The 12,480-nt window shown below is 29.6% G+C and overlaps 1 protein-coding gene across 4 annotated transcripts in view; it reads right to left on the reverse strand.

Annotated features, from left to right (window-relative positions):
* Positions 1 to 12,480, reverse strand: part of HEATR5B (HEAT repeat containing 5B) — a 133,908-nt gene that overhangs the window by 13,895 nt on the left and 107,533 nt on the right. For 3 of the 4 annotated variants that reach the window (XM_031951270.1, XM_031951271.1, XM_031951272.1), the window contains 5 exons: positions 11,381 to 11,635; positions 10,230 to 10,357; positions 8,412 to 8,556; positions 7,382 to 7,648; positions 1,328 to 1,552 (listed from right to left, as the gene is read on the reverse strand). In XM_031951270.1, the coding sequence (XP_031807130.1) occupies positions 1,328 to 1,552; positions 7,382 to 7,648; positions 8,412 to 8,556; positions 10,230 to 10,357; positions 11,381 to 11,635 (1,020 nt within the window). Of the gene's footprint in view, positions 1 to 1,327; positions 1,553 to 7,356; positions 7,649 to 8,411; positions 8,557 to 10,229; positions 10,358 to 11,380; positions 11,636 to 12,480 lie in introns of those variants that run through there. The other variant, XM_031951273.1, reaches the window with a different exon arrangement.

The following is a 12,480-nucleotide window of genomic DNA, read 5'->3' on the forward strand; positions in this document are numbered from 1 at the left end:
AGTCATCAGCAAATTTACTAAAACAATATTAAAAGTTACAAAAGAATTTTATTCATAATGCTGATCATTTTAGAATACTTTAACAGCTAACTGTCCCAAAATTATTCATTTTCTTATTAATTAAATAATTAATTTTTCCCCCTAAAAATAAAGCCTAATTTCAATTGACAAGAACAAAAGAAAGAAGTAAAAAAACAAACAAAAATATCCACAAATGTTTATATATGTAAATGTCAATTCCTCTTATTTTTACATTGTTAAACAATCTTGTATTCTTAGGCATGATTTTTATTACAGATAAGGTTTGTTTTCCCTCTACTCTAAGTGAAATATTTCTTCAATTACTGGAAAAATAGAACTTTCATAATGGATTGTCACCTATCCTACAAATTAATGATTATTTGCATACATAGCATAGTAGTGGCCCTTCTTCCTGTTCGAAAACCTGAAAATATCTCGTGGGAAGCTTCTAATGGAGATCAATGTTTTAAGAAACTCTTCAAGAGCAGAAGTGTCAAACAAATAGACGGCAACCCTCATCAATGTGGCCTGAGCCAGATTAAAATGCAACTGGGAACTGAATCACTAAGATGTAACTAGAAAATATTTAACAAAAGTAAAATAATAATCAAATATAGATAACATTTCATTTTAAAACTAAGTCAATATGTAAACCACAGGAATACTTATGTATAGTTTAGTAGTATATCTATTTACATTAGAGACAAGCATAAAATGTGTTAGGAAAGGATTAGGGTCATCTTAATAATAAAATCTAAAAGAACTACAAATTATCACACTTCTCTACCACAGGTACTAGAAAACTAGAAAAAAAAATTTATATTATTTAAACTATTGCTGAATTATATACTTGTCAAAGAAGACAATCATTTCTTCTTTTCTGATAATTTGTATAGCCCAGTTATTTGGTTAAAAAAATCATTCTATACAAAGAACATCAAATCCGAATGGAGTATACAATATAACCATTATGTTATCTCAACTATATTCAGCAACATAAATAAAAGTGACTTAATTTTTTTTAGCTACCAATTAAACTCAGTTTTGGTCTTTTAAAATTAAGGACTTCTAAAAGTAAAAATTAAGACATCATTTAGGACTTTTAAGAACATCTATCCTCTATTTGAGAGTAGGATAGGTACATGAGAATTAAAACCTCTTCTTCTATTTTGCTTCATTGTAAACAATAAAATCTATAACTTAGAGAATGGTACAAAAACAACTTAAAAAGAACAAATGTGCTTATTCATATAAATGAATAAATTTATGAACTTGAAAATATGTTATGCAGTTCTAATTAAGTTACCTGGTTGAGAATATTCCAGGATACATGCAAGAGTGCTACGAATTAGATCAGTCCACTGTTTTTGCGTTTCATCAGTTTTGGCCATTGAGAGAGTCACAATGTTTTTAATTCCTTGTAGAGCTGCATTAACTGGAGGGGGTACTTGATTATCACCAGACTTTATTGCAGTATCTTTCAATATTCTTGCAATCAGAAAGAGAATTGTGGGTAATATTGTCATACATCCTAAAATAGAAATGAAGGTTGACATGATGACTATTTCTTTGCAACTTATCTTTTCAATAGGTCAATCATTTAACATGCATTTAATAAATACTTTATTAAAATACTTTTAAAAATTATTTCTTTTACTTAGTTCCTTTCTGGATGCATTATTATTATTATTATTATATAATACTGAATGTTATAAAGTGTTAGATAACAGAGTTACACTGTAGAGTAAAGAAAGAACCAGGATCCGTATTTTTTCTTCTACTTCTCCCTTTTCCAAAGTTTTTATTACTTCCATTTTTTTCTGGCTCCTAATTGTATTTGACCTTTCACACTATGAAAATGATTTAAAAAAAAAAACAAAAACATGGAAGCCAAGGCAACCATGTACTTTGGAACATTCCTCAATGATTTAAACAACATTAAACCAATTATGTGAATTTTTCAGTGTTCTGACGTCATTTTATGAGAGCTCAGACAGAATAGAAAAGTAAAGAGTTACATACAGAAAGCAATAATAATAGATTCTTCAGATTGAAAGAACATTAAATTACATCTAGTCCAACATCCAGACAATAGAGGCAATCTTCCTAGACAATTCTTACATATGACTATCCAGCTTCCAACTTTTTTAGTGATAGGAAACTATTTTGTGAAATGGTCCATTAAAAACTTCTCCCTTATATTGAGTCAAAATTCTTATAAACCTCACTTCTTAGATCGGCACTCTGGAACTGCAAAGAATATGTCTATTCCTATGTAACAGTCCTTCAATAGATTTAAAACTAGTTATCATAAAGCCCTAAAGTTTTCATTTGTCCAGGCAAAACAGAATGATATAATCCTGTAGCTAACTAGCACCCTGATGATCATTTAATCTAGTACAATTCCAATACTTAAACAGGCATCCTCTCTAAAACATCATCTATTAGTGATTATGTAATTTTTTTCAATTGTTTCTTATATTACATAATTTCCAGATCCTTCATTTCATAGTCATCTAAAAGTTTTCAAATTTATTAGTGTCCTGAAAAGGTATCATTCTAGATGTAATCTACAAAAGCAAAATCACAACAGGTCAAATGGCACATAATAACTGTGTATCCTAAGTACTTTTTTTTTTCTTAGCTTAAGTTTTGATTGTATATATTTTGAAATGTTTTTTATAGTGCATTTTAAAAATTTAATAAAAAGTTTTACTGAATTAACTTTTATTATTACTTAAAAGTTATTTAAAAGTTCTACTTGAAAACAAAGTATTGCAATATTCTATTTCTAGTCATAAATATAACAAACACTTTCTCTGAAAGATGAGATGTATACTAACTTTCACTTTTTAAAATATCTGTGATTACTTAATGCTAGCATGGTAAATGTTTCATTTAAGGGATATTCTGAGTTTGATGCTATATCTCAACAGCTCTATAAAGAAATCACCAACAGATTTCAGTCATCTTCATTTTAGGTACTTTATTTCCTAGATACTTTTAATCTCTGAATTCTATTTGCTATATTGCTAATATATTTAATTTTAAATAATTAGTATTAACTGTGAATAATATATTGGAATTGAACACACTTCAGTTACTTATTCACAAGTCCCTCTACTAACCAGTTACCAAATTAAAAAGAAATAATTATCTTGAACTATTATAATTTTGTAACCAATATATTTTTGTAAATTCTCAAAGAAAAAAAAACTGATATTGACATGATGTTTAAATTTAAAATTGACATCTCAACTGCATTTTGGTTATCTGATGGCAAAAAAGAAAGAGGCAAAAATAAACCTGTACAAATATTCTGCATTTTTCCTAAAAGGAAAAAATAGAGTAACAATGTAATCAATTATCTTTATTTCAATAGATCTTGTTTTTAACAGTCTTAGTTTATTCACTTGAGAACTTTCTACTTCACTAACAGAATGATGAGTGGAATTTGCCACTAACTAGCCCTATGACCTAACAAACAGATTCTTTAAACCTTGCTTTTATCTGCACAAAGATGGAGTCTGACTAGATGATCTGAGGTCCTTTCCAACTGTAAAATTTGATGATACTGATAGTTAATGACAATACACCATTCTCCCCATCACTCAAGACTTGAAAATTGTGAGCTTCTCTTCCCTCAGCTCCCCATCTCATTAGTTTTCAATCCCTCTCAACCACTCAATTTACTGCTACAATGATTGTAGTGTTTTGTTTTTCTTTTTTCTCCTCGGCATTCATTCTTATTTCCATTTCCACTACTGCTGAAGTTGTTCAGAATTTTATTTCCTCTATTGTGGAATACTGTTTTTTTTTACCAATCTCCAGTCTCTAACTCTAATTTTTCTTTATGTAGCTGCTAAAATAATTTTCCTATCTGACAGTTCTGATTGATGTGGTAAAGCCCTTAGGAATGTTACAGTAGTAATCCCCAAGATATCTGGCTTTGGGAATAATGTAGTGGAAGCCCCAATAGCAAAAAAGACCCCAATACTTTTCAAGAAACTTTTAGGCCACTCCAGCTGAACCATATCATCATCATATTACCCTACTTTCCAAAACCTGGTAGTAGCAACTTGTATTAATATTATAACAAATCTGGCACTCAAGGTCCTTTATAACATGACCCCAGTTTTCCTTTCTACCATTTTTTCACCATTCTCCTTTGATATATAGACTTTATATTCCAACTAAACTAGATTACTATTCCCTAATTACATTTGGTCTTAAAAACCTCATATATATGCTCTTCATGCCTGGAATGAATAATCCCTTTGTCTTGATCTATTGAAATCTTTCTTTCCATCTAAAGTCTGATATTAAGCATCAACTCATATACTTACCAGCTATGTAACCCTGGGCAAATCATTTAACTGTTTTCCTCAAGTATAAAAGAAATTGGAGAAAGAAATGACAAGCAACTCTAGTATCTTTGCCAAGAAAACCCTAAATGGAGTCACAAAGAATCAGTCAGACATGACTGAATGACACAACAGAATTGAGGATCTCCTAAAACTTTCAATGCTACTTTGACCATTTCTAAATACAATTTAAACTATTATTATTATTATTAGATATATAGAAAGATATAGATTCATAACATATATGTATACATATATGGTGTTCCAAAAGTTTTAGCACAGCTCAATAAGCCATTAATCAATGAATCAATTAATTCATTAAAACAGCTTAAAACTACACTAATACTTTTGAAATACTCTGCATATGTAATATTTTTAAATATTCTCTCCTGAGTTCTCATCTTGAATCTTCAATTATCTGCTGTGTAGGTTTACTTGGATGTTTCATTTGCATTTCAAACTGAACATGACTAAAATGAATTTATTATATTCATCCCCTAAATCTGTTGTTCCTCCAAATCCTCTAATTTCTGTTAAATAATCTAGTACATGATATTGAAAATATCCTCTTTCCAGCCACCCAGGTTCAAAGTTTCCAGTCACTTTCAATTCATCATTATTTGTAATATTCAATTTGTTACCAAATCTTGTTAATCCTATCTTCTCAACTTCTCCTTCACTTGAACTCTTCTCTCCACTTATACAACCCATACCCTAATTCAGATCCACATCACTTTTCATCTGGACAACTGAAAAAGTCTAATTTAACTCATTGCTTTCAGTTTCTCCTTTCTCCAATCCACTTTCTACATAGTTACAAAAATAATCTTTCTAAAGCAAAGCTTTAACAAATAACTTCCTTACTCAAGAATCTTCAGTGACTCTAAGATAAAATGTGAACTTTCTAATTGTCTTCAAGTATAAAACAAAACAAAACGAAATTAAACTTCTCAGTTTGATATTTAAAGCCCTTCACAATTTGACTCAAGCTTTATGTTTCTAGGCTTATTTCTTATTACTCTCATTGATGCACTCTAAATTTTAGTCTAACTGATCTATTTGCTTCTCTGTAAGTTTGGTATGCCATATCCCTCCTCTGAACCTATGAATAAGTTGTTCCTTTGGTCTAGAATGCACTTCTTAATTTCCATCTGTCAGAATCATTAATTTCTTTAAAGTCTAAATTCAGGTGTCACCTACTATAGGAAGTTTTTCCTAATTTATCTTAGCTATTGGTGCTTTCTTTCTCATCAAATTATGTTACTTTATTTAAATGTTGTATCCCTTTAGTAATTTAGAAATAGTAGAACCTTTAAGGACAGAGAGTATTTTTCATTATCTTACCGTCTCCAGCAACTTGCCCAGTAATTTTCACACGCATAAAAGACTCACAAAAATATTTTTTACTTTGAATTGTTTCCTTCTCTTGAACCCTTCTGTATTTCTAGTAAGTTCAATAACAAAACACTGAAATAGCTGAAAAATCTTGAAACTTCTCCGGCATTTACTTGCTATTCACTATAGGTAATGAATAAGCCTCTTTGTCTACACAATGATAGACATGGAGACAAAAATAACCAATTCAGTCACTCAAAAGTTTCCAAATGTCCATACATTTTATATCATTGTATAAAATATTCAGGTGATTAAATTAAATTTTTGCATTCTGCTGTACTGATGAAAAGCCTTAAGATGTTCAGCTAACTTTCAATAAATTTTGTATAATGCATCGAAAGTACCATCAAAAAGACTAATATAAAAGGCAGGAATAATTTTTAATCTAAAATAACTCCAAGACTTTTTGTAATTTTGTAACAATTATTGAACTATATAAACAATCTTAACTGATAAGAGTAACTAACAGTAATCTTGATGGATTTCTTCAAAAAATAACTTCTATAATATACAGAAAAACTACTAAAACACATATATTGATCTTACATTTTTCCACCTCATATATTTGTTTATACTAAATATAATACTTTGTATGATGCTATATATTATTATAATATAGTTAGAAAGCTCTCTTAAGAGGACTGTGGGAACTGAGTATAAACCACAATATAGCATTTTCACTCTTTTTGTCATTGTTTCCTTGCATTTTGTTTTCTTTCTCACCTTTTTTCCTTTTTTGATTTGATTTTTCTTATGGATCAAGATAATGGTCTAAACATGTATACATATATTGAATCTAACATATATTTTAACTTGTTTAACATATATTGGATTACTTGCCATTTAAGGGAGGATTGGGAGCAGGAGAAGAAAATTTGAAACACAAGGTAATGCAAGGGTCAATGTTGAAAAATTATCATGCATATATTTTGAAAATAAAAAGCTTTAATAAAAAAAGAAAGCTCTCTTAATAGCAGCTGACATAATAAAATGATACAAAATGGAATTCATAAACTTAATAATCTGGCTTTTGTTAAAACTTAATGAAACTTTATATCCATTTATGGTTAATTTTTCCTCTATAATACTGCAAATTAAGCATACAGCTTAAATGATGTTTCTAAAATAAATTTTAAAACATAATAACTTTTTGTGTAATAAAAGCAAATCTATTATGTTGAGAAGCAGAAGATATTGTTGGTGCTAGTAAGGTGCTATGGTTCAAGTCATCAGGCTGTCTCCTTGGGGACAATATCCTCTCAAATTCCCAAATAGGACCTTTTCACTTTTCAGAGTATATGTATTTACAGAAATCTGCCAAATGTTAAAGTTTTTTAAAAACAACTTGCTAATATCTTAATAGCTAATTTACTGTAGTCATGCAGGAATTCTCCTGTTGGTGAAAATAAAGAAAATCAGTCTTTCTTCTAACATTTTTATTAGCCTTTTAAGTTACCTTAAAAAGAATAATTATATTCATTACTATTCAGTGCTTTAGTTTTGCAAAGGAAAAAAAATTAAAATAGAGCTTAAAATGACAAAGAACTAAGCTTAATAAAATGTAATACATATTTACTTGTATATATTAAGAACTACTATACCAGCAGGAGAGCAAAGAGATGGCAAGTCTGAGAGGATGGTAACTGCCGCTGCCACTAAACGAGCACTTTCTTCAGATAATCGAGTTTTAGTGGATATATGACTTGGTGAATCTGACATCTTGGTACTGAGATGTGGCATGTGCCGTACTAAGATGAACATCAATAGCTCCATGGTTGCAAAGACAAGAGATTTTCCAGGCACAAGACCACCATTGTCACCTCCTTCTCCTAGAACAGGGCAACTCTCTTTTTCCATATCATCTTCATCTTGGATAAAAGAAAATTTGGTGAAACTTTCAACATAAAAGGCTGCACATACCACCAGATAAAACACCATATGATAATAAAAAATATTATTTTAACTAATTAATTTTTTAAAAAAAATTTTTTAAAGACTAGCAAATTCAATCTAACTGAGGTTATGGAACAAACCTTACTTCAATGGGCTTAATTATATATCCGTTATAGAATTTCATTATAACTAGAACTGCTTACTTAGAAATTGCCATTGATTGGACTTTAAAATGTTTTTCTTATGTAGAGATTTTTATAATAAATTGATTATTGTGAAATTTCTTAGCAACATGGATCTCAGATGAAAATAAAACTGCTTTTACATTATAGTCAAAATTAAAATTGTTAGCAAGTTCTATCATCTCAAGTATCAAAATGTTTCTGAATTTATCAAGAGAAGAAATCATAATAAAGGGAGGAAGAGAAAGAGAAACTTACATGTATGTAATCCTTTTGGATTTATCAAACTTTTTATATTATCTCATTTGATCCTCACAACAATCCTTTGAAGCAAGTTCTATTATTATTTCCATTTTACAAATAAAAGAACTGAGACTCAGATAGGTTAGGTGATTTCCCCAGGCTTACAAAGCCATATCTAAGGCCAGATTTGAATTCAGATTTCCTGATTTCATAATTAGCACTCTGTTCCCTATATAATACTGCTTCTTTACAAAACAATTTTTTTTTTTTTCAAAAATGATCTATTAAAGAAAGGTGATGGTTAGTGCCTTACTTAGAGTGTTTCTTTTTTCTTGCAAATAATCTTGAGCTGCTCTAACTATCTGCTGTACCACTCCAGTAACCAACAGCTGAACTGAGGGTGGATTCCAAGTCAAAAGGAGTCGATGTAGCACATTCAGCAACTCAACACCAATGAGCTATAATAAATTAAAAGAAATTTAATTAATTCTCAATTCCCAAATCATTTATTTGAATAAAAATCTAATAAGTTGAGTACAAAAATCAAAAAATTTAGAGATTAATGTGTTATTGTACAACACAAAGACAAATTATTAAAAATAGTAACCTTTTATTCAAATTTTTTTCAGGCAAAAATCAGGTTCTAACTAATATTTAAATACTTGAATAGAATATACAAGATGGATTAATCTTATTAGGCTAAAAGCATAAATATCTTTAAGTAACTCAAGAATACTACCCACCCCACCAGAAGGATGTCTTAGCAACATAATTATTTCCTAATCTGGAGTAAAGAAGAAAAATTTTTAATAAAAACAAGATAATTACTTCTGAAGTAATTTTCACTTAGAAAATCTAATACCTTCTATAGTCTGATATATCTCAGAATCAATTCCTAAAGTAAAAAATGCCTTAGTGTCCTTCAAATCTAAGATTAGAAATATGCACCATCACTCTCATATATTTATCATGGATATCCTTGATATATATGTAAATAATGTTAATAATGATTTCACATAGAGGAAAAAAAATAGATATGAGTAGTTTAATCAAGTTATTTGACATTCATCATGTCCAGTGCCTTGCAAGTTTCCATTTGAAGAAAATACCTATACAACAAAGAGTTGTGAGCCTTCTGCGAAGTATGCATTCATCTAATTTCTTCTGTTTTTTGACCCAAAAGCATATTATCCAACATTTTTGCCATTCTCTACTACAGTCACATTTAAAATAAAGTCACTGAGTATTCAACTATATGCTAATAAATTTGTAGGAACTGTGATATTCTTAGTTGAATTTCTCTATCTCCTTATATACTATAGTAGATGCTGGTAAATAAACTATAAATATCTTCATTGTGATCTTGTTTATGTTAATCACTAACGTTGCACAACAAAATGATCAAATATCCAATGAAATGATTCTTCTTACTGCCTCTGAATGCATGGTAAAAAACAAACCTTGTGAACGTCTTCATTTGCTTTTCTTAGGAAAATCTGTGAGCCATCCTTTCATACAACTGTTTTGAATACTACAGTAGTATTTCATTTCTATCATGAGACGGTAATTTCATATTTACATTATAAATAATTACCTTGCTTTCCTACATTCCATCCACTAATGTGCTCTACATGTCTAAATTTGAAGCTACTGGATTTTCCTCATTAAAGTCCAATTCAAAATCCCAATTTTTCTAGAAAGTTCTCAGAAAACTCATATTACTAAGATGAAAGATCCACTGCAAATTTAAGGTATCTATAAATTCATTTTATCTTACTAGATTATAAGCTCCATAAGGAGACAGACTATCCCATTTAAGATTTTTATCTCATCCAACAGTTTTCTACATACAATAAACATTTAACAATTATTTGAATTGATCTCTATGAGATAAAGTAGACCAATCATAAAAAAGCGTGTAAAAATATACAAATTTGTGTGTATGTGTGTACAGATACACATTTCTGTATGTATGTGTATATACACATATATGGGGAAAAACAAATTCTAAATATATAAAACCACAGAATTATAACATATAATATTTTGCCTAATACATTTATTTCAACAAATTAATTCTACTTAATATAAAGAACATAAAGAATAATTCTATTATTAGGATAAACTGCACCTGATCTTCTCCAATATGAATTCTGGCACAAGGGGATTCCAGCAAGGTATGCAATGCCTGCAGACAGGCTGTAACATGTTCAATAGGTTCCTCAGGTCTTGGGGAACAGAGAAACTGTATACTAACACCTGAAATACATAGAAAAATTACTATAATTTTTCACCCTAATAAAGCTGTAATAGCTTTTATATAAAATATAGATTATTTTAATATAGGCTTTACCATTACTATGGAGATAAAAGTATCATATAGTTGGTCAGTTCCTTAAAGTACAAGAAAAATCTCAAATAGCTCATCTAAGTCACATTTTCCCTAAAATTAATCAAATTTGACAGGATCTAAAATGGTCTTTCCTTTAAGTTTAATCAAAAACAAAAGGAAATCAATTGTTAAAAATTAATCAGGAAATTGGCAAGATATTATTTTCACTTGTACAATCCTGTTCCGGGAGAATTATTTCTAAATATGATAATTTTAAAATGACATAAGAACCTAAAAAAGATTTATGAAATGTTGTCAGGAATATTTTTCATATAAACAAAGTTTAAGGGAGATCAAACTATATGGGTATTTTCAATATGCTGAGTGAACGACAGCTGTCCTTATTTTGAATACTGGCAAAGACATGCTGTTAGTCCTCTTTTTAAGTTAACAGGTCTACTAATTAGTTTACCACTCATGCTTCTCCTATTTTGCTTTCTTCTTTTGAGAAATATATGAAGGCAACAAATTTCAACAGACAGATTAAATTTTTAAGTGTTAAATCAACACCTACAAGTGTGATATCAATTTAGATTCACATAAAGTGATTTACTGTATGCTCTCATTTTTCATCATGATACAGTCTGGTAAACGCCAAACAAAAAGCAAAGCTGAAAAATGGTGAGGAAGTAAATTTGTTCCTTAGAAAAGGATCCAATTATAGTCTTCTATGAATGGCCCTGAGAGCTAAATTTTTACTGGAAAATTTTTAACATTTTACATGTATTTTTTACAATAATTCAGTATAATATTTGGAAGTTGGGTTAAAAATTTCACCTTATTCATTACTCCTTCTATGAATATTGCTACTAACTTTTCCACTATAATGAAGAGATAAATTTCAGAGGTAATAAAAATCTTGAAATACATTAATATAGTAGTAAACTTACCTAAAATCAGATGCATTCTGTCCTTGTTGATTTCTGGCAAAGATTTAGCATTAGCTGTTGCTCCAGGTATTTGGTTTAAAATGACAGGTGTTGGACGTTTTTGCAAACCAGATACTGATGTTTCTTCTGTTGCTTCTGAATTAGTAAATCCTGTGCTATTTAACCAAAGTGCTACTGCATGGAGAATTGGAGCCCAAGAGTTCCGATAGTGAAGTCGAGCCGTATCAATCGTCTCTGGAGTATAAAATGCTCCCCCTATCATTTGGTTAGAAATGTTTATTTCTTAGTATAGATATTCCTCAAATTATAAACAACACAGTTCAGTCTGAAATCTTAACCTCATTTCTTCATGTCTGGCCACCATTTCAATGATCATCATCATCATCACAGTTTCTACTTAGGAAGCTCATCCTTGTCTTTTTTGTGTCATAATTGAGGCTAATAAATATTCTTCTCTCAACTTTGTTAGGGCCACCCATAATTCTAACATTCTCTTCCTTCCACAATCAAGTTTATCTTTCTTTTTTTACTTCTACTAGGGCCCTACCAGGTCTTGGATCATTTTTCTACTTTGCTTTTCTCCTACTCCATACAAAACATGACCAGCACAGTGACTTACAAGTAAGATGGCATAGTAGACATTAAATAAATGTTTAATAAATTGGTTTTTCCCATCAAGGAATTATATTTATAGTTAAGACTTAAATGAGGAACAAGTTTTGGTATATAAGCCATATCCAACTTACAAATGAGCTATGAACCAAAATAAATTGATTAGGAATCTGAATGTATTTTCTCATTCTCTAAATGTTGTATATGGGATTGAGTTCTATAGTACTGCTAAGGACTAATAGCTTTTTGGGGCTGGACAGAGAATCTAATATTCATTTTTAACTTTTTCCCTTCTAGAGGTAAATGCATTCTGAATGTGAATAACTTCCTTTTGGACACACAAGATGTTTACATATAAGACTACTTATATGATTATATAATGAAATGCATTTTTAAAAATGAACAAATATAATATTCATTATAACTTTCATTAATGCTATACCTTTAAAGAAAATCATGGAGGAAATGAAGAGTTATTTAATAAATTA

This window comes from Sarcophilus harrisii, chromosome 2 (genome assembly GCF_902635505.1).
Source record: "Sarcophilus harrisii chromosome 2, mSarHar1.11, whole genome shotgun sequence".
Classification (NCBI taxonomy): domain Eukaryota; kingdom Metazoa; phylum Chordata; class Mammalia; order Dasyuromorphia; family Dasyuridae; genus Sarcophilus; species Sarcophilus harrisii.